At 43.4% G+C, this 26,986-nt stretch overlaps 2 protein-coding genes across 4 annotated transcripts in view; one reads left to right on the top strand and one right to left on the bottom strand.

The window, feature by feature from the left end:
* Positions 1 to 18,668, bottom strand: part of JARID2 (jumonji and AT-rich interaction domain containing 2) — a 210,329-nt gene extending 191,661 nt beyond the window's left edge. For 2 of the 3 annotated variants that reach the window (XM_021553230.4, XM_085571501.1), the window contains exon 1: positions 17,790 to 18,668. In XM_021553230.4, the coding sequence (XP_021408905.2) occupies positions 17,790 to 17,834 (45 nt within the window). In that variant the 5' untranslated portion in view covers positions 17,835 to 18,668. The other variant, XM_021553241.3, reaches the window with a different exon arrangement.
* LOC146768287 (uncharacterized) overlaps positions 18,497 to 26,986 on the top strand; it is a 31,060-nt gene continuing 22,570 nt past the window's right edge. The window contains exons 1-2 of the mRNA XM_085561344.1: positions 18,497 to 18,508; positions 18,647 to 19,345. Coding sequence (XP_085417470.1) covers positions 18,497 to 18,508; positions 18,647 to 19,345 — 711 coding nt within the window. The remainder of the gene's footprint in view (positions 18,509 to 18,646; positions 19,346 to 26,986) is intronic.

Below are 26,986 nucleotides of genomic sequence, written 5' to 3' on the forward strand. Positions count from 1 at the left end.
CATAGGGCACCGTCTGCCAGGTAGGGATTTCTTTTGGCTGCTGCTGCTGCTTTTCTAGCTACAAAGTGCTGACAGAGGGAAAGCTGCAAACAACTTGCTCCCTGGAACAGCATGAGAAGGCTGGTCGCCTTTTGAGCCCGAGTCGAGAGATAATAGAGGCCACGAGAGCAGCGCAGGGAGGAGGTGACTCTTTCTCATCTGCTGGGGTTACAGCAACTCATGTGCCTCAGTGAAGCAGCAAATCTGGAAAAGAAGCTGAACTCCCTGCCTTCCCACTTTACCCGGCAGGACTCAAGAGTATCCTTGTCACACATCACACCTGGAGAAGTACTGTTATAGCCACAGGCCAACAATTTAGCCACCAAACATGGATACCACCAGTCGTGCACTGAACTAAAACATCATTTGCTCCAGCAGAGGAATCTGCCTGCATTATGGCAGAAGAGCTTAAACAAGAACACAGCTTTGACTCGCCATGTCGACCAGCCAGAATAAATCTCATATCTAATTTGTATACGACTGTAAGGATATCTAAGGTATCCTGCATTCACATTGTTCAACTCATCCATACATGGCCAGCACGTACCAGCAGCAAGAATGCTTGCAGCATCACCCTTCCCTAAAAACTGAATTTGGCCTCTGGGGTGACAGTATCACACCCCCAAGCAGGAAAGCAAAGGCTGCCTGAACATTTCGGCTGCAGTCTGCATCGACACTATTTAGCTCCTTTCATTTCCAAATGCACAAGACAGGTCTCTAACATACAGACAACAAATCCCCACTAGCCCGTTCTTACATTCAATTTGCATAACAGATCACTCTACAGCATTAGCAAAATTCCACGCTGCAAGCACATTTAATAAAATCATAGCGACAATGCCTTAAACAGCACATTACTTAAAATTCCTGCAATGCCTATTATCGGTGGAGTTACATGATATGGGAAAGGTGGCGTGCCCTAATGAAACCTCACACACGCAGCCAACAGACTGCAACAAAGACTGAAACATCACATGAGTGCTCCCACAGAAAAAACAATTTAAGACCCGAACCCTGTAACCCTTGCCTCCCAAAAGCCAGTCTGGTGTCGTGTAAGTAAAAGCTCTACTTCATGTTACATTCCTAGAGCTGCAAGCAAAGGAAAGGAGAATTGGTAGAGGAACTGTGTGCTCAGCCCCAGCGCAGAGGCATGCTTTGCATTCTTAAGCAGCCCTCTCTGAAACTAATCATCGTTACTTGCTAATTGGCTGGAAGGAACCTCGCTCAAGCCTTGACAGCCAAAAGAAGTACTCTGACTTCTGGTGACCATAGGAGACAGCACAACTCCTGCGGCTGACAGCTAAGGGGGGGCAAAAATCTGCATTAAAGCTGTGCAGTTATTTAATTGTGACTCCTTACAATAGTCAAAGTACTAGCAAAAATGACGCACAAGACAGGAGAACTGAATTACTCGTGACCAAGGCAGGTACTAGTGCAGTAATTCAGATGCACATTTACACAAGTCAGGACAAACGCTGTTAGAAGCAAGGACTAAATTGCAGAGGATGCTTAAACCATCTTACTCCTAAAATATTTTGCTCTAAGGTAAAACACGCACCATGTATTTTAAAGCATTAAGATACTAATTCTATAAACAATAATGCCTGCAGCATGCACACTGCGCGCGCTGGAATGGATTCCTCAACTTGGCCTCATCATTTATGCATCTGATGAAACAAACACTGACAGCTTTTTTGCATTTGTAAAGGCCCCACAGCAGCTGTGGTGATCCCACCATAGAGCAATGAATTAAGCCTGAAACCCAGCTGGGTCTGCACAGAAGCCTTTTTTGCACAATACAGCAAGACTGTCATTGTTAACCTAGGCATTATTGTAAAATATTCTGCATTACATTAAGAACGGAGATAGAGATGCCCTGGAAAATTAGCTTTAATAGGCAATTTATAACATTTAAAAATATGGATACCACATTGATTGCTAATTGACAACAAATTTCATAGTTTCATTCACCCACAACCAGAGTGAATCAGGTAATTACAGAATACTACTTAAGCAGGAAACAAGGCAAAAATTAAGAAATAAACCACATTAAAGTATAAAATACATTACAAACTTTTATAAAATAAATGTATAAACATATGGGTGAATTTAAAATAACTATCAAAATTACAAGCCTTGAAATGAGAAGGAACTTGAGACAAAATCTTAGAGGAAATGGACATACGCTTGCTTTTATCTAACAGAAATCTTAAGGGTTTCTTTCAGGTCTAAAGCAATAATACTTAGGTAGCATTTTTCCACTTTACAAGGACATAAATATGTAACAAAAAAGTCAAGAATAACTCAGGAAAACAAATTTAAAAAAGTAATTTATGTAAAAAAAATTTAACAGACAGAATACATTTGTTCAAAACTGAAACTCTATTCTTCCATTGCATTTAACATTGTATTTAAGAGGCCAGAAAAATCAATATAAAAGTTGCCTACTTTATAAAATAGACTATTCAACTCATCGTGCTTAGTTATTAAGAACACTTTTTTAAGACTGAACCACAAAACCATCTGTTTTTTAGGTATGCATAGAGACATTAAAAAAACTAAGCTAATTTGTATGAAACACTTAGAAGAATTTAAGGTGTTACCCTACTGACATGAAAAAAATTAATGCCTGTCCTCACAACTGCTCAATGTGAGGAAACCATGTCTCTGGGCCCCACAACAGAAATACACTTTCTGATTTCATGTAGTACATAGGCAGGTATTACACATCATTTGTCTTCCCCCCCATTTCTCCTTCATCTAGAGGATTACTCAGACGAGTGCATATACTCTCCAGTGCCAACTTCATACAGGCTTTCCAAGGAAAGGTACCCAAAGAGAAAAGAGCACTGATGAAGCAGGAGGAGAAAAAAAAAGTCACAGGGAACAATTTGGAAATAAGCAGCCAACTTAGAGGTAAGAATATGGTTAGTAAAAATAGCAAGATGAAAAATACCTTCCATTTACCATTTTTTAAATGCATGCATTTCTTTACAACGCAGATCTAACCAGAGAAACTAAAGTCTTATTAAGAGAAACCAAAATTACAGGCAGCAACAACAAAAAACTTAATTCCTTTTATTTGTGGCATTGCCTCTGTTTCCAGATAATTTTTATTTTTAGGAGGAGGAACTGAGGGAAAAGGAATAGAGAGCAAAAGGTAAAAAAGTTAAGGGGGGTAAAAAAAAGAAGGGGGGGGATATCAGGGATGAAATGCACTTCAGACTCTGCCACATTTGGCTAAAATGAAGCAAGATCCAATTGGTAGCTTTTGAACATATGACCCTCCAAAGGCAAGCTGTCAGCTCAATAGCAGTCAAAGGAAATAAATGAACAACTCTGCAGTGTTCTGAAACTCTTGCGTAATGAAGTTAGTTTCATCCTGGAAAATGGCCAAAAAGCACAAATCAATGAGCAACCAACCTCCTATCATTTTTATCACAACAGTTATACTCATCCAAAGGTAGGCTGTTATTAAACCCTGGTAATATTTGCATTGGTCTTCCACACAAGAAAGTCAGAAACTGACAATAACAAGGAGACTCCCTGTATTGAGAAAACATGGGCAGAACCATTTTTCAGAAGTGACAATAAAGCAGCTTTACCACTAGTCCTGGAAGAGCCAGACACATGACTCTTCTACAACAAGAGCTGTGAGATTACCAACCCTGCCAACACAATAACTGTGCACGTTTATTTCAATGGGCATTAAGACATTCCAGGCACTGGAAAAATGTATGAAATGAGGCAATATAGCATTACACTTTGCTCCAGAGAACTTTCTCATGCTGTGGCATGAACCAAATATGAAATACATCAATGTAAGAAGACAAAGTTTTGAGATAGGCAACCCTGAGAACAGACACTTACAAGAACCTAAAGGCCACGTCCCTGTGGAAATTCTCTTGATTTCTCTCTAGGGACTTCCTGTATGAACAATCAATCAAACCAATTTACAAAAAGGGGGGTGGGGGGAGGGGTGCGGGGGGGAGGGGAAAGAAAGAAAAGGAGAGAAAAAAAAAAGGTAAGCAGGCATGCAAGTACAGCAACCTGGGAGATGCAGATTTAAAACCCCATTTTTGACAGTTTTATATTCTCTTATCTGTGACAGGATTAGGAGCCCTGATAAGAAGTCCACTATAACTGAGATTTCCCTTACTAGATGTTGTCCTACTTTCTAAGCTGAATGGTAGATCAGTCAGCCAGTATTAGCATTGTTCTTACAGTCTTTGTCTCAAATAATGACAGCTATTCAATCTTCCTTCTTCTGTATTTAAAAATTTATAAGATACTACTTCTTGTTTCAAAGGATTGCCTCAAGAGATCACCTATTATTTTGTTCTTCTTAACTAGACTAGTTTATGCACAGGCTTAACATTATTCACATATGTTGAAATTAAACTATGTATTAAATCCCCCAGATCACCTGCAGATCCTTGCTTTTATTGAAGATGATCTAATCACTGAGAAAGTCAATGGATTGGAAATTTGGAAACTAGCTGAAACTCTCTTAATGGCATTCTTCTCAGAGGAGTGACCTTTCAAAGTGGAAGTGCTACACTGTGTTGCTTCAGCTCTCTAACACGTCATGGGTTTCCTGACTAAAATACTAGGTTCTTCTCTTCTCAGGGGAAAAATACCTGGACATTTGGAGAGCATGAAATTAAGGAAGAAGCAGTACAGCACCATGAAGTCTTTTAAGAAGAAAGGATAACGTTTTACCCAAGATGCGATTTACTGCTCCAAGAGAACAGACGAATAGTGATAAATCACCTGTGCAGAGGATGGCTGGGACGAATTTCAGAACACCTCCAAAAGCATGACAGAACAGACACCTTCAAAGTCATATTCCAAAGGCAATAGCATAGTGTACTCGTATATATTCTTCCATTGTAAAAGATAGAGAAGCATTTCCCTCCAACGCTATCGTGACCATCAGACAAGCCATAGCTGACCCTCTGAAGACAAGACCACAACACAATGCAGAGGGAGAACACACAAGTAAAAGCAGCAAAAATACCACAAAGATGGCTAAAGACAGGGACAGTGGTAGGATCTCAGGACCAGAACTCAGGGCAAGCCCTCCTCCACATGAGCAGGACTCCAACCACTGATAAATATCTTGGCCATTTTTATGACATTATACTAGCCTTGGTTTCACAAACTGTGCTGGAGAGCAGGTTAGCTCTCCAGAGCTGAATGTACTCCTGCTCCCAACACAGCCCAAGATGAAGCTACAGGCATGCTTGTAGAGTGCAAGCAATAAACTGACAGAGATTTGAAGCACCTCTGAAATGGCCTCAAGTGAAGCAGACAAATTCTGAGATTTCTGATAACAAGGCAGTCCTTCAGTCAGCACCATCTATTTGTGGTTCAGCAAGGTGAACAGGGACACAAAAAGGAGAGAAAAAAAGTAAGAGACAGAGGCATATCCAGAAAAAAATGTTCCAAAATGCCAAAAACATCTCTGACTACTTTGCTAAGTAATCCCTGTGGCAAACTCGATACTACTGCAGAGAGGAAAGCAGGACACACACAGATAGGCATGCATGCAGGAATGCTGCATTTGGGCCAGGAGGCAGAGCCTAGCGAGGACTGGCCTGAGTCGCCAGGCATGAGGACAGCAGTAGTTATATTCCCTTAGGAGATGGGAATCTGCAGGGGGAAGAAATGACAGGCTCACCACTGGCAGGATCTGAGCAAAGCTAGCATAAAGAAAAATAAATAATAGTTTACCCCTTCACTTTCCTCCATCTAAATTAGAGAACCACTAATTTCCAAAATGCCTACAGGGAATTAATCTTGCTGAATCCCTGACTGCAAAGAGTAAAGGCCATAAAATTACACCAAGAAAGGAAAAGGAATCAACAAGTATATAAGAAAATATGGGGGGGGGGGGGGGGGGAGGGAGAGAGATATGGGGACACACATAATTACTTACATGATAAACACATTTCCATCTTTTGCACAATAGATAACCAGCTTTCACAGAAGCCCACTCAAGTAGTATGATAATGAAATGCTAAGTATGAGATCAAGAAATTACATTACTCAAAAGACTTCAGGAGATCATATTCTTCATAGCATATTTCTGGTGAAAATCATTTTCCTGCTCTCCAAAGCAACATGGTCCAGAAATTATTATACGTGGTCTGTCACGCAGGCTGCAAGAAATCTGACCATTGTTAGTTATTTTGGAAGATCATATTCAAACAAAGATTGTAGACCCCCTTTCAATAATGAAAGCTATGCAGTGGCTTTTATAATTGGTCAGTTGTGTCACAAAATGCTGCTCTTGACTGAAAGAGCATGAATATTAATGGCTTATAAATAAAAGCCTTTAATTTACACAAAACATGAAATTAGCTTTCCCTGAATGCTCACATCAGCAGGATTTGATTTCCCAAAAGTTCATAAAAGGACTGTAAAAAATGAAAGCGCAGGGCCACATTCTACTTTCCTCCACAGTATTTGTGCATTAACAGTTTGTTAAGCCTTGCAAAACAAACACATAGCCAGCATTTTATATAAACAACACTGAAATTCTGCACACAGGCTTGAGAGACAAGTATTAACAGTACAATCCCTCCCCTTCCAAAGTGCTTCCTATGATCTGGTCCCCCAAATGAGCTGCATGAACCTTGCCTCATCTCCCTGTCCAGCCTTCGGGAAAAGAAAATACTGCAATGACAGTCCATTTTGCTTTCTTGCCAAGAGATGGAAGGAACTTTGTAAGAGCTGATTTTCTTAGACAAGGACAAAATAGATAGAGGACCTCAGTCAAGATTACACAGAAGTGAGAGAGAAAAGCACAGCAGTGGAAGGCAAGAACATAGGGGTGAGTGAACTGTAAAAATGCCAGCACTATGCACACATGCACACTATAATGAAGAGTAAGCAAAGAAAAATAACAATTACCTTTAAATAAAACATTAAGAGGCTGAAAAAGAAAAAAAACCTGAAACATTTCAGAAAAAAAACCTGAAACAGGCAGTATTACATTTAGTAAAGCCATTAAAACCATTAAATGGCTAACAACCTTTTAGAAAACTAACATTCCTGCTTGCAAACACTTGCACACACTCTTACACGGGAACAACAAAATCTCAAGCCCTGAAAACCACTTCGGCATGTGCTTAACTCATAAGCTCCAAGTACTTCAATTGACGTCAGTAAGAGTATTCATACATTTGAAACTGGCACGTGGCTTCAGTGCCTTGCTGGATCGAAACTGAGGGTGCCAATTCCACGTCTTTTTAATCCACAGCAAAGCCAAAGAGGTCCTTGTGCCTTGCTGCTCCCTTAACTGTGCCACTAAAAAGTCCTGCAGGCTTGCACTGAAACCAGACCACTTAAAGATGAGAAGGTGGAAGAAAAAAGAGCTTGGGAATAACTCTTTAAGTCTCACAATTTCAGTGACCCTATTTCAAATGCAGCTCTTTGGCTGTATTGATATGGCCAAAGCACCATACCATGAAGTAATGATTCACAGAGTCACCACTGCTGGCTTCAATGGTGAGAAAAAAGCATGTGATGCCACATCCTGCTGTTTCTATAATTAAAGGAAGCCTTGGTTTTTGTAGCTTTTTGATTTGACATGGCTTGGCCTTCTCACACTACTTGGGAACCCAGGGCAAAAATACATCAGCACTTTGGTTCGTGTGCACATTCAATAGACATGAGTAGTTTTAACATGAGAAGCTATCTGAACTTATTATTCAGGGGTACAAAATAAAACAAAGCCATAGGAAATTCCTGGATTACTTCCCTCATGTAAGCAGGTTCTTATCCTAAGATGTAGAAAATAGAACAGTACACTGGCTTCAATTCCACAGCAGAGCTCTTGCATATGGGATGGGTGTGTGTGGCTGAAAAAGCAGTTCTTCTACCACATTTTGCAGTGGAACTTAGCCTCCAGTAGCATAGCTATTTTAATTTTCTTTTCTTCCTCTTTTTATTTCTCTCGTTGAAGTACAAAATTGTTCAAATCCTACCTAAGCAAGCACAACATATAATAGTATAATATTTTTGATTCTATTTTAACTGATTTTAGCACTTTGGAAATGATTATAGCACTGCCATCACCACAGGCACAAATACCTTTAGCTTCATTTTCACCTGTGAGGCCTAACTTCGTTTCAATGTTGTTTAATATTCACCATGCTTCCAGCAGTAGGCAGTACAGCAAAGTCTAAATCTGAACAACCCTTAAAACAGACAAGGTCAGCTAATTTTGCTTGCTATGAAATAAAACATGTATCTTGATTCCTATTTGGTCATAATTTCACAGTCCATTTAAACTCACTCTATTGCTAACAGATGCAATCCTACCCCTCCCTTGCCACTTTACTGGGTGTCCCTGTAACATTTTCCCAAGACCAAGTATTTTTCCAGCTACATCACAAACTGCAATATTAAATAAAACCACATTAAAAATCAACCACACTTTGTCAGTTCAGTTTTTACCTGCAAAGTCCCCAATCTGAGGTGGGAGCGATCACCTGGCACACTTCAGCCTGCAGAAGAGAAGGGGAACAAGCAGCCAGAGGGAAGGCTGAACCACTTCTTCCAGTGCAGTGCAGGCTCAGAATAACCACAGAATCACAGCACTAGGCACCTCACTAGTCTCCACATTCAAAACACTGTGACTGAAGGCAAAAAACTTAAGTGTAACACAGGACATCCAACCATAGATTAGGAAGAAAGAGAGTAGAACAGGCAAGGACAGCTTCTCTTGACAGCTATTTCTTATTTTGTTGTTTTTACTGGTTCAAGGCAATACAGATTTGGAAAATAAAAAGCTGCTTCAAAATTATTTGCCATTAGGATAATCATTATTTCTTCCAAATTATAAATAATTCACGAGTTACAATTACTATAACATGCCACAAGTCCAGCTTTTAAGTTACATGAAGTTGCTTGCCATACAAAGTGATATTACTATGTCTCCATTATAAAGTGAATAACTACAACAAAAAAATTAACATTGGCTTTCTGAGACCAGAGAACGTCCCTTTCAGTTGTGGCTATAAAGCAGAAGTTAGTTGGAGTAGTACTTCTTCTAATAATTTATTAAAAGCTCTACTATACCCAAACAAGACTGTAAGAAAAAGGCAGTCTTTCTGCTGCTGCTGGAACCTTAATCTAAAGAAAAGCTGTTATCAGTCTGCAAGGTGGCAACAGGCCATGAGAATTATCATCATTATCACTACACTTCAGGAGCGGGTAAAAAAGTGACTATCAATCAGAAAACCACATCTCAGGTGCCCATCTAGGTCATCCACATGTGAAATACACTCAAATTAAGGCTGGTCACCTGGAACCCACCCAAAAAGGAACCTCATATAACACCAGCTTAGTTACCAGTCAACTTAAAAAACAGTAACAGAAAGCCTTCTTTTCACTTGGCTTTGAGTTTTGTGAACTCAAAAGTCTGAATCAAGTTTTCTAGGGCTGAAATCAAAACAAAAGTAGGTTGGATTTTAGGGTTTTTTCAGCTCAAGATGAGTTAAAAACCTAATTCAGCTGACATTATGTGCAGGGTTCAAAATTTGTGTTTTAGGGGTTTTAACATGCATGCTGCAGCTGAGAGACTTGGCTTACAACTTCAATGTACCAAAAAGAACTGTAGGACAAAGTGGCTGAAAGTAATACCCATAAAATAAAAAAGGTGAGAAAGAAGGAAACATATCCCTTCTCTAAGTCACCCTCAGACTTTCTAATGGGTACCTTATAAAAAGAAAAAAAAAGCTATAAACATGAGATAGTAGCCTGCAGCACCTTAAAAATCTGAATGCAATGAACTATGTGAACAAAAAGACTCCTAGTTTTAGAACAGCACAGGAAACTATATGCTAAATATAACAACTAATAAAAATAATGATAAGCATCTCAAAGAGTGAGAGATTGAACAGACTTCTGTCCAAGACTCATGGTTTCTGTCCACTTCAATAGTAGCAACCTGAAAAAATATTTGTACATTGCCATTGACTTGATTCACAGGCTTTACATCACCAAGTTCCTAACAACAATTCTTAAACATGCAGGCCATTCCAAAATGTGGCTAGAATACTGTAATTTAGCCATTTCAATGGAGTTGTCAAGGTCCAGGGCAAATTGAATTCCTGCCCCCTGGGAGCCTCAAAAGCTTACTCTCTTGGCTGGACTCCCCCAAATGCAACATAACTAGCAAGATGCCTAGCACAAGACTAAAGTTTACCCAAGGCAGTAATAGATTTTTTTGTTAACCAGAAAAAGAATAAAGTACAATCCTCAAAGAGAAAATAAAGTCCTTCCCATAACATACAAATGTGGGAAAGGGCAGAGAAGACCGTCCCATTCTTGTGGGCAGTGAAGGAAAAAACTAACCTCATCAAAATGCCAGTACACAACATATCCAGAAATATCGTGGAGCATGTATCCCTTACCCACTCACATAAAACTGTTTCAAAAATAGGCACAGAATAAGCATATACTTGAAAGAGCTGATAATTTCTCCAAATTCTCTCCTATCATTTTTAATTGAAAAGCATGCACTGCCTCAACACTCATCTGCAAGCAAAGCTAAAAATGAATTGCTTGCAGTATATAGTTATCCTAACTTGGCTCAGACAACACAGTATCAAAGTGCAAAACTAAGATTAGTAGATTATGTCAGAATGAGCTCCCATGGTTTATTTTTGAATGCTGTAAATATCGTTAGCCAGTCATCATAGCATGTGTGTGCCAAAATACGCTAATCTCCTGCAACTATCACGTCATCCAAAAGATGTCAGACCACAAAGGCGAGCTTAAAGAACTGAAAGCAGAGCACCAGGGACTCAAATACCACAAACCCTCCTGGAGTACAGCAGCAGGCCACAGTTTCTCAGCTTCCTATTATTTGCATTTCTTCTCAGTCACAGATCCCAAGGCTGTCTTTTTTGCAGAGCAAATCAAGGGAAGGAACCTGGCAGAAAAGATGGCAAGAAGCCATGCAGAAAAGACGAAGCAGACTACAGAGGAGAGACATTTAGAAAGGATTAAATCATGCCCCTCAAGTGATGCAATTATGAACACTTCTGGGGCATCATCACATTTCTGCTGAACTGATTTTAGCAGTGTCAAAATGTCCAATTCCGCCTGTAGCAATTCTACAGGCACTAAACTGAACCTGAACAGAAACTACATGAGCTCCAAAGGCCTGACCTAGATGCAGAAAGTATACAGAGACCTTAGTTTATCTTTCTCACTTCATCTTCAGTGTATTTTTAATCACACAATCCCATTTTTATACCCACTAAAGGAGGTTTTTGTCTCTCAGTTTAAAATAGGGAACATTGTTTGTGATGCATCAAACAATAGTACAGGATGAGACATTTGCTGCACAAATGCTGAAGCAGCTTTATATCTTCCCTATGTGTACCAGTGAAACAATGATTTCCACCTGTGTGTGCCTCTTCTGTGCTCGGCCAGGCTGGTCACACCGAATGGCTTCCTGCAGAAGCATAAATTAAGCCAATAAACTTGGCACAGGAGCAGATGGGGTGCAGTCCCCCATCTGCATCGGTCTGCTCACAGAGCAAGGAGCCGTGATCCCGAGCCTGGAGACGCAGGGCTCGGTGTGGCAATGCTCCCAGCCACTGCTCAGCTTTGCCACTCATTATGACCACCCTTGCAGAGCAACATCAACAGCAGCATTTTACAGCTTCAGATCCCTTTTCTGCATAGGGAAGAGTCAGACAAAAAGACAGGACATGCAGAGAGGAAGGAGAGCTAGCATATTTTCAAACAAGACCTCATTGCTATAATTAAAGGGTTTATTCCTTTCCCACAGCCCACACTGGAAATACCATGCCTCTGTCAGATTACTGAAGGAACAACTTCAGAACAGGATGTCATTACACAAGGGAAAGTGTGAAACCCGAGCAAGTGAAACAGCAAATGGTTTTAAGCCTTCTACCTACTGCTTCACTGAGGAAACGTTTTTGTGACTGACTGAAATAAACTCACCCATCCAAATGAAAACCAAGAGCTCCCAAATAAAACCTGCCTGTTAAAAACCAAGAAGGATTGCATCCAATAGTCCCAGAAGTAATAAGCCAGCAAAACAGCCAACCCATCAAAGATCTAAGAGAACACCAAATAGATTTTGGCAATCACATTATTTCCTGTATCTGAATTTCAGCGCCAAGTAATCCTCACATACTAGACCTGAATTTTACAAGCGATTTGTAGATTTTAAGTTTCCTGGTGGCTTCTTACCACTTTAAAATGCTTTAAATAAAAAATGGTGGTTAAGAACATAAAGTCTATGTGTACTATGTGCCATTATTCAATGTGAACATTAAACTGCAGGTACACTTTACCCTTTTCTCTAAAGTCCTAACAACAGGTTTAAAACTGTCAAGCTGAAGTTTTGGCCTGTGGGGTAGGGACATTTAGAGCCATCAGCACCAGGAAACACTTAAGGGAAGTTCAGGTTTGGCAACACTGAAATTTGCATTAATAGACTTGAATTTTAATGTCCCGTTAATCTTACACAGAGGCACTCAAATCCATCAGCACTATTGTTTTCAGACTGTCTGCCCACTAAGGCAAACAATGCATCATTTACACTTGGTTTACATTTATAGTTGGGAAGCAAGCCATGCAAAAGACTAAGGGGGAGAAACCAGAATGTTTTAAATGCAAATTTGGATTTTGAAGAATCGAGTATTCCTCTGCAAATTCCACATCTGCTAGATCACACAAAAGCTGGGTGCTTGTAATAAAAAATAATAAATGTGTCTCTACTTTTCATTTCCCTACTTTAAAATTGCCTTTAAAGCTTTTCTTTCACTTGACTGCTGCAAACTGGAAACTTTAGAAATGAAAGCAGCTGGTCTTTCCCCTACCATCAAGTGGATTGAATTCAGTCACTATACAATAAAAATGGGCTAAAGCAAATCCCAAATCAACCCCCAGAAACATGTCCTGCCTCCTCAAGAGTTTTCACTTACGTTCAAGCCAGGAAATAACAGTAATGTGTACAAACAAAACATAAATTTTAACGTGGATTCTCTTTAGCTTCAGACTTTGAGATTTAAAAACTGACCTACTTTATGTAATACACCCACAGCTGAGTCATCACAGTATCAACTGGTCTCTATCAGCGGCAGGGTATGATCATCTCTTAAGAAAAAGTAGAAGCATCCATACTGAAATGCCTTTTTTATTATGTTAAGAATATAACGTTAATCTAACAGCCCAGACTCTAACTGGGGAGGGAGAAAATTTTGAAGAAAGTTGAAACTACATAAAGTAGTCTCTTATAATGTAGATGCCATGCCTTGTAGCAACAGCCTGTAAGCTACAGGATAGAATATTGGAGAAGGCAGCAGAAATACAGATTAGTTCCAACTCTGCCACTGTTACAGCACGTAGCTTCAGGCAAGTAATTTAGACTTCTTCCTTTTTCATCTCAAACAATAAAATGAAGGGAATGCTACTGCCTTACAGAATCAGCTGACGTTTATACCACACTTTAGCATATGCATAACATTAGCTATTACTACAGAAAAGGAAGGGGTAATATGTTTTTAATGCTGGCTGAGTAGGCCTCACAAGAGAAGGTGAAAGTGCTTAATGAATATTAGAAACTCTTCACAGGGGCCTTTATTCACTCTAATTCACTCTGTGCAGCATCTTACTGCTCCTGGCTTGCAGACCATCAGAGTGAGCAGAAGTCCATTAGCATTTCAGGGCAAAGCATCTGTTGATAGTAAAATATTCATTTAAAGAAAAAAAGTATTTTAATTATTAGTTTCTACTTATGTACTATCCTATAGCCACTTACAACATAATGCTGTAGTTTCAAGAGACCAGAAGGAGATTTAAGAGGGACCCAAAAGTAGGTCTTGAGTGCAGCTAGCATCTTTAAGTTTTTCCTACAGGAAAAGAAAAGCTTGAGCAGCTATGCTGCTGAAATTCTTATTACAAGTGTGAGATACACTCAACAGAAAAAAGCCCCAAAAAGTGATGTGAACGAATATGCAACTTACACTGAATACTATCCCTGCTGCCAGCAGCCTATTTACATTATTTCTTGTAGGAAGTGGACAAACTTAGAGCCTGTCATCAGTTGTAAGGATCGGGAAAGAAATGGTAACCGCTCACAGGAAAATAAGCAGGACAGGCTGAAGCCCTGGAGTGCCCAGGGTCAAGCTCCTGCACAAATGCCCGTGGTGCAGAAGGTGGTGGTGATGCTGCAGAGTTATCACCCCCACCCCACCCTGCAAAACTCCCTGAGCCCACATCAAGCATACTTAAATAAAGAGCATTGTATCAAAGGCTGCAGCAGGCACAGGAGCTCTCAGATGTCTGCAGTGTGCTAATCCTGGCCAGGCCTTGCTGGCCCTCTGTCTGAGGGGCTTACCAGGCTATCCGTAGGTGAAGCGTGTCACCTCATGGCAGACTACAGCACTTTTACTTCTGCAAGGACAAGGAAACAAATCACACAAGGTGACAGTACTGACATTACCCCTTAATTATACTTCACCATCTGCTACTGTGGCAGAACTGTGCAGGTATTTTAAGGTGGTAATCCAGGTCTGATACTCTGAAACTTAAACTAGCAAGAACAGAAGATTTGCTATTTGAGCATCACAAAAATGGTCAGAAAAACGCACCTGTGAAATTACATTCAAGACATCAAAGCTTTTGAATCAAGAACTATTAATTCCAAACGCATACTGAATGCAGTCTGGCTTCTTGGTGGATGCTTTACAAAGCTGTCAGTTTTGTGAGGCTGGAGCCAAAAGGCAATATTTGATATGTAAAGATGTTAGAGAAGGAGGAGGATAAAGTGAAAAGAAAGAGTTGTATGAGTCAGCCATAGATCTTTTAAAAATAAGTGATAGCATTTTTAAACCACAGGAAGAAAAGATGCATACTCCGATTTCCTCATTCCTGGGTTACCAATCGCAAAAGATAACACTCCCTCCCTAAGTTTAAGAGAACTTTCAATTGCGAGCACTTACGGAGCAGGGAGCCAAGCCCTGCTACGGCAGCCCACAACACGGAGGTTTTACTCCATTGTTCTCACTACCTTCTTGTTTTCAGAATTCATTCCGCAAATGCTGAAAAGAAAAAAATAGCAGAAGCAGCAACCTGAACAGGCTTCACTCCTGACCACAAGGCCAGTCTAAGCAGAGGTTGGACGGGGCTCTGAGCAACCTGATGTAGTGGAAGGTGTCCCTGCCCACGGCAGGGGGGTTGGAACCAGGTGAACTTCAAGGTCCCCTTCCAGCCCAAACCGTTCTGTGATTCTGTGACAACTCGCAGTGACACGAGGAGTGGGGCCACGAACTTGGTGCTCGTGCGACAGTTCTGCCCTTGCTCCTCTCGGCAGAGCATCACCTCCGGCCTAGGGGAACCAGGGACTCGGGGTGGGCAACAGGGCCGGACACCGGGAGCATTGTTCCAGGTGCAGGCGAAGCTTGTGCCGGCACCGGTGAGGAGGAGGAAGAGGAGGCGGCGGCGCGCTCCGCCGGGCTGCCGTAGCGCCCGAAGGTCACGGGCCGCAGACGTGCCAACACGCGTGTCACCACAGGGCGACGTGACCGGCGCTCTCCTCCCGCCCCGAAGGCGGCAGGGCGGCCCCGCACCTGCTCACCTGGCCCGGGCCGCCCCCGGCTCCGTCCCTGCCTCCCTCCCCCGCGGCGCCGCCGAGCGCTGCCCCGGGGGCTCCTCCCGCCCCCGCCCCGCCTCGGCTCTGACGTCACGGAGGGACGGGGGGGCCGAAGGTTCCGCGGCGCGCAGGCCCGTCCCTTTGTGACGTCACGGGGAGCGGGGCGAACCTGGCCGGGCGGCGGCGTGGCCGGCGGCCCGCGGGCTCCGTCACAGCCCCGGCAACCTGTTGCTGCCGCCGCCGCTGCCAGCGCGCCCCGCCGGCACCGCCGCCCCCTGCAAAAAACGAACATGGGGAGGGACTGCGGGGGAAAAGAGGAGAGGGCGGAAAGGGTTAAATAAAAGCGCCGCCGCGAAGTTGTGAGCGGGAGAGCGAGCACCCCTGCACATTGTCCGCCCTCGTCTCTCCTGCCTTCCTCCCCCGGGAGTCGCGCTCTCGGCCCCTGCCCGGCGGTGCGGGAGCGGCGCCGCATTGTTCGCCCCGGAGAAGCCGGGCTTTGGGGTGATCTCTCCCCCTTCTCCTCTCGCCGCCCCCCTTCTTTAATTAATAACACCGCGGTTTCCTTCCCCCCCACCCCGCTTTTGTCTGCCTGCCTGGGAAACGTGGACGCCTCGCGTGTTTAGCCAGACTTTCCACCCGCCGTTCCCGTTTCGATGCCATACTTTAAACTCGCCGGCCCCGGGCTCCCCTCTCCTCTGCAATGCGGATGTATTTTAATTCGGAAATTTAGGGGGGTGCGGGAGGGGGTGGAAAGGAGAAGAGGGGCAGCTTCGACATAGCGCGCAGGCCCCCCCCCTCCCCTTCATCCCCAAAACCACACACACACATCGTTCCACCACCTCCCCCGGGCAGCCCTGCAGCCGGGCAGGCAATCGATAGCGGCAGTCAGCTGGAGTCAACTGCAGTTTTTACCAAATCTATAGAATACCGAGGCAAAGTGTCCCGAAGGTCACCCTCCCTGCCAAGGGACACCCTCCGCTGAAAGAAATCGGCGCAGACGACAAGAAGCTATATAAACTACAACTTTTAAAGCCTCGCATCAAACACGCCCAAAAGCGAGGATTTATATATATTTCTCCCCATATCCGCCCCCCCAAAATTTGGTGCTGTGGTTTTTTTTTTGTTTAAACATGGAGATAAAAATCATTATTCGCTCTACTGCATATACGGATAATCCCCTCTGCTTTTCCAAACGTAGGGAAAAACTGTCCTGTGCCAATCAAAACGTAACTGGAGCACGAACAAAAATCCAACTACCCATCCACATTTATATGTTTAAAGGATTAGACAATTACGAGGGATTGGTTAAGCGGCTGAATAAAGAGAGGCAGAAATACAGCCCAGGCTGCGCTGGATTAGCCCAAATTTTCGAGCCACATAATGAATTATTTTTAAAACGGCACCGAGCCATTTTCCTCATTATTTCAGTCAATCCCGAGGAACGCGCTGCCCGTAAGGCGATCCCCGGCTGCTCCGGTGTCTATCGCAAGGCAGAGCAGCCGAGGATCGCACACAGGAGAAGGGGATGTGGTACTGCGAGAAACCAGCCCAGCTCGCCATAACCAGACACTCGGTTTCAACTTAAAGGGCTTCCAACAACCACCGCCGCCGCTTCACCAGACGAGGATAGACACACGTAGATAATTAAAAAAAAAAAAAAAAAAAAAAAGAAAAAGAAAAAACCCAACCCCAACCAAAAAAACCACCAAACCCAAAAAAACCCCCAACAATAAACCTATTTTAGCATGCAAAAGCACAGAATTAAGAAAATCGCTTGAAAATGCAGTTCGGTGACACTATCGTGGCAGCCCCCCGAGCTCCTCGCGTTTCATCTAAAACTAGATTATGATTGTGTCATTTGAGGTCAATACATTTATTCACTGGAGGAATCGCTACACAAATCTGGTTTTATAACCGAACTGGATAGCAGGCTTCCCCATTAAAAGGGGCCTCTGAAACTCCCCCACCACACCACAGAAAAATCAAATTCAGCATCACATTTGTTCCCAAAGCCTTAGAGCTGAAAGATTAGCTATAAACTTGACATTCACTGCCATTTCCTAAAACGGGGAGTCAAACGATGTATGTTATGAACACTTACGTATTTCTTTTGAATTATATTCCTCTTGGGTCTTTCTTTGCTCATTCTGGTATCCAAATTCTGATTGCAAAAGGGGACAATTGCTTCATGAATTAAAGCCGAGACAATTAAAAAAAAAATTAAAAAATACCGAAAAAATCCAGGGGGGAGGGGGTTGTTTGTAGTGGTATCTTGTAATCCGACTTTCTTTCCTCACAATGTGATTCTCCTAGCAATAAATCCGAGAAATGGGGGACGGAAGAAAAAAAAAAAAAAAAAAAAGACGAATGCGAAGGAAACAAACAAAAAAATCACTTTAGTGAAGCATTATAATGGAAAATTTCCCCCTAAACACAAAAAACGACGCCCTTGATATCCCCTTTTCTCTTTCTCAAGCCGCCTAAGCGATCTGCAGGTCCTTAGTGTCAGAGCTGTAGTTACATCTTGGAGGAGGAAAGGGGCCGGGAGGAGAAGATAAATAATCGGGACGTTGGAAGTCACGTTTGTGCCGCTGCAGCAGGGAAAGCGGCAGGGACAACTCCAGCAGCGGCGGCTCCGGCGGCAGCAGCGGCGGCGGCAGCGAGGGCTGCACGCACCGTGTGTGTCTCCGCTCCTCCAGCTCCCCCCTAGCCAATGAGAGCAGCTCTCCGCCAGCAACTTTAAATGGACCTGGCTCTTTTTTTTTTTTTTTTTCTCCTTTTTCCTCCCCTCCTCTGTTGTTAATATCTATGTCTGCGTGCGTGCGTGTGCGCGCGCGTGCGTGTACCTCTGTGTGTGTGTGTGTATATATATATATGTATGTATGCGTGTGTGTGTGTATATATATATACACACACGGACACACGGCGCACACACACATACATGCATACACCGCCTAGGGCTCGCCCTTAATTCCCAACCGGGGCAGCAACCGCAGCGCCCGGCCTCTCGCCGCGCTCAGCGCATGCAACAGGCCCCGCTACACGCTCCATGCGGCTCAAGCCTCACGCGCTTCCCTCTCCCACAGCCCACCACTCTTCCCACCTCCCTTCTTTCGGCATTTCAGCGTGGCCACACGGCAGCCAAGGTCGCCGCGAGCCCCACGCCGAAACCCGAGCGGGGAGTTTGACGACGGTCCCTCAAGAGCGCAGCACGCTCTGTCGCCGTGCCCTGCCCCCCTCCCCGCCCCGCTGCAGCCTCCTCTCTCCTCCCGCCTGCCAAGGGCTGTCCTTCCTCTCCGCCCTTGCGCCCGCCGCGTCTCCCCCGGCTTCGACAGGCACGGGGGGCCCGCCGCGCAGGCAGCACCTGAAAGCCACGTTTGGCCGCGCAGGCCCCCAGAACTGTCCTTGCTCGTGGGGAAAGTTGTAGTTCCCTCGCCACAAAATGGCGAACGGCGCAGAACTACGCCTCCCGGCGTGCGCCGCGCGCCCGGCGGCCGATTGGCTGCTGGACAAGGAACCCCCCCCCCCCCCCTTCGCCACGCTCGTCCTTCCCCAACCCGCCCCCCCTCCCTTTGGTTTCCCCCCTCCCGCTTGTCTGCCCCAACTTCCCCCCTTCCGCGGCGCTCGGTGGTAGCGGCTGGGAGCGGGGGGGCAGAGGTACGGCAGGAGGGGGAGGAGGAGGAGGAGGAGGAGGAGGGCGCGGGGGAAGTTTATTGGGAATCGCTGACGGGGAGGAGGGAGGCGGGCAGGCGCCGCGGGAGGCTGCAGGGAGAGCGCAGGGATTAATGTGTCTGGGTTGGGCTGGGAAGTGGCGGCCCGAAAACTTCGTGTCTGTGTGCTGCGCCCGCCGAGGAGGCGGTGGTCTGGGTCTGCCGGACAGACAGACGGACGGACGGACTGAGTGGCTGCCGGGCGGGCGGTGTCAGCTCGGGACACACTGCGCCGTGCGAGACCCGCTCGGTGTCTCCAGGGTGTCCGAGGTCGCGCCCGGGAATAACCTTTCTGTGCGGGTGGAGGTGTGCTCTCAAATCTGCTTCCCGGCAGCAGCGGCCGGTCCTCGCCCTGCCCGCCTGCCCCATCCCCGGCGGGCTCTGCCGCTGGACCGGGCGTCGGTGTGAAATCCCCAAGTTCCAATTCTCGAGTAATTCAAAGTGTATTTTTTTCTTTCATTGAAACATAAAGAAAGGAAACCGTTATGGAAGTGGAATGTCCTTCTTCGCCAAAAGCCCAGCAATGGTTTAATGGTGGATTAAGGTGCTGGAGCAAGCAGAGAGGAGAGTCACGAGGTTGATAGGGGACTAAAGCACCTTCCCTACAGGGAATGTTTGGGGCTGTTCAGCCTGGAAAAGAAAATACTGTGTGGAGACCATATTGTTCAAAGCCAGGTTGGAGAAGGCCTTTGAGCATCCTAATCTAGTGGGAATTGTCCTTTCCCAGGACAGCGGGAGCTATAACTAAGTGATCTTTAAGGTTTCTTCCAACCCCTAATATTCTATGATTGTGTAATGACCTCTCCTCTAGGAAATGGGAGGGAAAAGTGTCATTAATGATCTCCCTTGGTATTGAGGTATCACTGAACCCAGTTTGTGTTTGTGCTTTTCTGTAGGACTCACCACAAACTGAGCTGGTTTACTTTTATGCTAATGACTACACTTGGGTGATGCTTTACGGGCTTTTCACCGTCTTCCACATGCAGTTTTTATGTTCAGTTCCCTTCTGGAGTGTATTATATTTGCCCCATAGGAATGAAATTTTTCGTGCAAGACTCTTGAGTGGCAGTGTTCAAAGACGGGAGAGCAGGACACAGAACTTGCCAGAACCTCACTCACTAGTACCTAGCCTTGAGTCTTCACCATGAGACCACAGAGATTACTTCCTGAGTAGTCTTAAAAGTCTCAGTGTTGCTATGTTTGCTACTGGCTTTTGTGCCATGTGTTGAACAAGAGCTTTCTGTCAGTGCAAACTAATGCATTTTCTTCTCGAGGCTGGGTGGCAGAAACCTTTCCCATAGATCCATGGCTCTATTTACATTTGTGTTCTGTTACACAGAGCATTGTATTGTGCACATGCTGGGTATCGTGTATCCGGCCGTGGGTCTTGCCTTTCAGTTCTAGCCTGTGTACATTTTGGGGACTGACCTTTTAAATACTGATGCTGGACTGATTTGCAAAATTAATTAAATGCTGGTACAATAGCACTTAGTATATCATAGGTTAACTGCTATTGATGTCAGTGTTTGCAATTACATTTGATTGCTTTTCTTCTAGTTTCATTGTGACTTTCATCATGGTCGCTTCCAACTGTAGCTCTGCTTGAAGATGTTTGAGAAGTGACTACTGTTAGCGGGATAGAGATTCCTTGTTCCTTTTTTTCCTTGTTTCCATCTCATTCATTTCTTCATTGTAAATAATATTTTTACAGGAGTTATTTTACAGGAATATTTTTACAGGAATTACAGGAATTTGCAAAGAAGCTACGAAACTGGATTTATGTCTTCTACAACTAGTTTTTAGTCACTGTCCAGTGTCAATCTGTCCAATAGCCTCAGTGGTCTGAGTATAATACTATTGTACAAAAAATTTTGGGGATTTTTTGTTTCTTTGGGTTTGTTGGGGTTTTTTGTTTTGGGTGGGAAGGGGGAATTTCTTGGTTTGCATGGTTTGTTTAGGATCGTTTTTTTTTGGGGGGTGAGGATATTATGGATTATTTCTTTGCATGAGCATAACATATTTTATACATTGTTCATTTGGATTTGTGCATACTAAGCATCCTAGTTGCAGTTATCTCTGAGCAAGAGGTGAAACATGGTCACTTTCTGGCATATAACACAACTTTCCAGCACACAATTCAGTGAAAAGTGAAAGGAAACTTCATTCAAAAGGAACGTTGGTGATACCTCTCCAGCTACTAGAGTTTTCATAATACTTGCCTAGTTCACATCTCAATGAAGATAAAATCCTTCTGAGGTTATAGGAAAAGAACATTCATCATGGCTGACTTACCTATGACTATTTTTTTTTTTTTAACTTTTAATTAGGGACTACTGCTTTTGGCACTTTTGGACTTGGAAGGCAGATCTATGTGCAGATTGGTTTGTGGCATCCTCAGAATTCTGGGGCAAGAGTTTTAGTAAGTTAATGTGGAAGGTTCTGCTATGGGTGCTGGCCAAAACAGGTAAAAATTAATAAAAAAGAATATGTAGTTCATAATAAAAATTATATAATTTTCAAAGTTTTTTGGTTCTTATCTCTTCTTATTGGTCAAACAGATAAAACAATAGGCACGAGCAGTACGGGGAAGGCAGAATGAACATGGGGTGAATTCATGAGCCACAATTCACCAGTCAGCAAACAAAGGACATGATGCCAGACAAGTTTGGCCATAAAAGAGCCTTGTCTTGGGGGCAGGTTGTGATTCTTTGTGGACAGATGGCTGCTTACCAGTTCATAAAATCACTTCTGGATACCTTTTCTTCAACTCCTATTTATCTGAATTATGCCTCAGAAAAGACAAGACTGAATTCTCTAGTGTTGAACAGGTTTTCTACAATTGAAAGTGATGCAGCTTTCAATTCTGAGACCTTGTTTCTTGTGTGGATAAAAGCAAAAAATTTTTTTTTTTTAAATTGAGAAGGATGAGAGTGAGAGAGGGTTGGTAGCTGTGTGCTGCTAGAGACAGAACTTGCTTCTAGACCTATAATCTTGTTGGCCATGTGCAGAGATGTGTGAGGAATTCTCAGGATTTTTTTTGTGGTTTGAATCGCTTCTTGGAAGCTTGGTGAAGTAGGTAAAAGAGACTTTGAAAGTGGACCCCCAGGTTTGTCAAATCAATACACATTCCTGTAGCATTTTATGCAACAAGCAATGACAGCATTTATGTACAGCATATTTTTCATGTTTGAGAAGGAACTTTACTGCAGGCAGACAGCTCTTCCTTCTAGCAACTAAAAAGGATGTGGAGGCCATCAGAGAGAGGCCTCTACCTATAGATCCCTTGCCACTGGCTTGAGTTGATGATGCCTAGTCCCAACATTCTGGTTGCCACATTTCCTAACTGGGGTTCCCCTCCACTTCCTGTCATGCTTTACATCCTTAGCTGTCCTGTACTCATAGTCTGCCTTATTGTTTTGCTTTGGTCTTTAAAGCTCTGTAACACATTGCAGTAATATTGGAGTAGAATATTAAAAATAGCATCGCAATACTTGTTTAAGAGAAAAGCAGCTACTGCAGTGAGTGAATCCCTTGGGGAAGAGGGAAGTGGAATTTTCTTTTATTTGTTCCCACAGGGAAATGGAGGTACAAATAGCCAGTTACCTGTAATCAGTTTGGCAACTTCCTCCCAACCTCTTTTACTGGTTAAATATATGTGAAAATATATGTTTGTTAAATATTTATGTAAAATGCAAACATAATGACCGTGCAACACAGAGAGCTGGTGAACATGCAAGGTGTTGCCTCTGCATCTGGGCCTAAGGGTTTCCCAACAGGCAGCTTCCAGCATGCACATAGGCTCTACATCTGTAGTAGATTCTGCATCCCATGCACAGAGGGTGGATTCACACACCATGGATTTATGCACATGATTTAAAGTCCTCTGGGTAACTGAGGCATGGTGCCTAGCATCTCCAGGATCCTTGAAGCAGCCACACATGCACGTGCAGGCAGACACTATACAGATGGTCAGAGTGAAAGGATATTAAAGTGGCTAAGTTAAGCACTCAAAAATTACAAAATGCCAGAACTGGGGAAATGCTTATGCAGTATTAATTCTATCCGTGCGTCTATATATTGCTTTGTAATAATCTTAAAATAGATGACATACCTTCCCCCCCCCCACCTTCTCCATAGAATGATTGGGTTTTATTTGTGTATTAAGTGAGTCTACTCTGGGGATGAATTAGAGTACATGCTGAAGGAGAGAGTGTTGTCTGTTGAACTCTTACCCTTCTGTGTTCCTCTGAGTGTAAGAAGGGAAGACATAATCTCATTGTTAAGGCAGCTGAATGTTGCTTTGGAGAAGTTGATCCTCTGCCAAGGGGTGTGATGCTGGGTAAGCCATTTACATCAATCTTTTAATAGTGGCCAGGTCAGCACTACTAATTTGTACATAAATAGCTACAGTTGTCAGGTGGGTGATGAGTTGTGGCTTGTGACTATCATAGCTCTTGGATCCAAATCTTGTAGTGTGCAGGATACTTTGTTCTCCCACTTGAAAACATAGAAGGGGAGATGGGAAATAAGTATGTCTATGGTTGCTAAAGTGTTCCTGTTGTAGCTCTTGCATCATTCCTCATTTTATGGGTTCTCTTAGGACTACACATGTGCATCTGCACCAAAGGCTGCTGGAAGCTGTATCCTTTGAATACAGAATATGCAGTGCTTAATGCTAGCAAGACCTGGATTTTAGGTATTTTGAAACTCTTCAGATCTTATTTTCTGACTGCCTCAGTTTACAGACTGGAATTAAAACAGAATTGATGCATTCCTTTAGCACACAGAACTGATGGAAACATTGCTTGTGGATTGTCATGATGTTCCGGGAGCAAGCACCACAGAAAAAGCACCACAAATCTCTTCATTTGGCTCTTTGTCTGCCTTTTCTCTATTGAATTTAGTACTTTAGTACTTTGTCAACTTTTCTCTTCTTTGAATTTTATTTCACTCCCTTTGACAGCTAGCAATGTAAGATTGCTTGTCCCTGTCACATTGTTCAGCATTTACTGCAGTTTGTTCAGTTGCCCCGCGTCTGTTGAGATGTAGCATTCTGGGACAGTAACCCCTAAGGCACAGAAGCTGGAACAAAATCCTTAAGAGTACACAAACTTGAACAAAAATTGTCAAATTGATATGAATTTCTGATTTTGTTTCAGTGCAAATTGCTGCATAAACTCTAATCTTGCATGAATGTGAACTGTTGTCATTGAGTTAGTAGTTTAAACCATTTCATTGAATTGAAGTAAGAGGCTTTTACATGCAGATAAGAGCTCTGAGAGGAAGAAGGGGAACAGGAGTGTCTTAGTGAAAGGAAGAGGGGGTGGAGAGAATCACTCCATCCTTCTTCCTCCTCTTCTTCTTACTTCACTATGCTCGTTTGAAAGTCTGTCTTTCTTCCTCCCTTCTCTCCCTCTGCCTTATGAAGAGTATGATGCTTACTTTGAGACATGGGGAAGATCAGGCTTGTGTGACTAATACTCTCAAAGTTGTGATCAGAGGACAATGTGGATGGGCAAGGGGAGATCCTCTCTGTTGCCAAGACACATGGGGCAGTGCTGGAGCAGGGGAGGAAAAGATGACTGCCTTGCCAGTATTTCATTGGTGAAAAGTGGTACGGGAATGGGGGAAGAATTGAGAGGAGAAAGTAGAGGGTGGGACTGGAGTGCAGAAGCAGGTAGGTTGTGAGAAGGAAGAAGGACTGGGCAACAGGGCAGGGAGTAAATAGATGAAAAGGGGCAAAGGCTGGTTTTGCTGTAGAAGTTGAATCCGGTAATTCTGTGGGAGGAAGGGAAGAGGTAGCAAAGATTTTGGTGCTCCAGGGTGGACCGGAGGCTCTAGAGACTCCCAGTTCAGCCAGTATACCATTCCATAAATCTGTTATTTGCGTGTCTGCTTTTCCTGTCTGCACATCAGCTGTCTGGGCAGAGCCTGTCTTCCAGGGCTTAATTTGCAAAGAGAAGGCTCCACATAGGGCTCTGAGATGATACGCTGCATGCTGAAGCCCATCTGCAAGGTATTGATGCTCCTCCCAAGCACAGGACACACTCAATTTTCCTGTTGGGAAAAACACCCAGCTCAGTTGCCCAGAGCTGATTCCAGCCAATGAATAGCATGGAAAAGTGGTGAATCAGGCATTGAGTTTGGCTCCAGTGCTGGCAGGGTCTGTGCTGCTGGCGTCCAATTTACTAGCCAAAAATTAGCCATCATTTTGCCTTGTAACTGACCGTAAATTTCAGACATTTGAAACACCATTTGCATAACAGCCAAGCAGAATTAATTTTGAGCATGGTGAAAGCTGTGTTTTTAATAAAAGGCCATATTTGTAACTAATCGAGTAACACATACAGTGATAGCTCCTACTAAAAGGCAGAAGCAGCAAGTTGCTGGAGTCATAAGGAAGGTTATCAGACCATTCAGTAGCAGTATAGAAAAGGCCTGATCCTACATTGCTGGATGCTCTCAATTGCTTTTGATTTTTGACCAGTTTTTGAGGTACCCTTGCAATGCACAGAGTCAACACCATGAAATGATTAAGCAGAGTGTAGGAAATGAAGTATGAGAACAGATTGCTTGTTCTTTGGAATAGCTTTTATTGCCCAAAAACAGGGGTATATATACTTCTTATTTGTGACAGATAGTTTAATAACTTCAGTGGTGGTCTCTGTTTTTATTGAATTTGTAATATGTTCTGGCTTTGGATGTACGGTTTCAGTCTTCTGCTGATGTGAGATGGAATTTGTGCCCTGTTTGGCTCATGCCATGTCTTCTATCAGTTCAGTGCCTGTGTAAGCAGGGTTGATGGTATGTAGTAAGTTGGTGTGAGAGGCTAAGATAAAACCCCAGCTGTTTCTTAAGATATCGCCTGCTGTTATCCAGAGGCTCAGGTTACCAATTTTAAGTGTTACAAGGGACTATGTTTTTGAACTCCTTTCCTGAAGAGAAGGTAGAAATGTACATGTCTGGCTATTTCAGAAATCATTCTTTCTTGAGTGTGCTTATGCTTTATGAAATGTGGGTTCAGGGAATATGGGTAATAAAGCTGAATTATCATCCTTGAGTATTTGTAGATTAATGATATTATGTACAAATTAGTCATGGTAAAAGCTGACTTAGGTTTTAAATACCAGCAACAACAACAACAATAGAGAAAAGATAACCCAACCAAGTGTCAGCCACACATCACTGTAATTCTTAAGGGATTTGGGTACAACCGAATACTTGCCTTCTTCTCTGACATGGATGCAACACACCAGCAGCCAGCCAGCTTCCACCATCCCTCCTGCTGACCAGTCCATGAAGAAATAGCTATCTGCCAAACAAGCTGTTTGTTTTATTTCAAAGCCCCAGTGGGCCCAACCCTTCCTGCCTAGCAGCTGCAGCCGGCTCCATTTCTGCTCAGCGCCTGGCCTGGGAAGAGATTGCTCATTGGCCCAGGAGAGTGGTTCTCCATAACAGGCTTGTGAGGAATGCTGTGTGAGAGGATTTGGCCTTTCTTTTAAATTGTTTGTTTTATTAAAGTTTGTTTATTAAAGTGAATATCTGGTAACAATAGAAACATATTTTTTGAAGCCTGTGTATTGCCAAG

This window comes from Lonchura striata, chromosome 2 (assembly GCF_050655825.1).
Source record: "Lonchura striata isolate lonStrDom1 chromosome 2, ASM5065582v1, whole genome shotgun sequence".
Classification (NCBI taxonomy): Eukaryota; Metazoa; Chordata; class Aves; order Passeriformes; family Estrildidae; genus Lonchura; species Lonchura striata.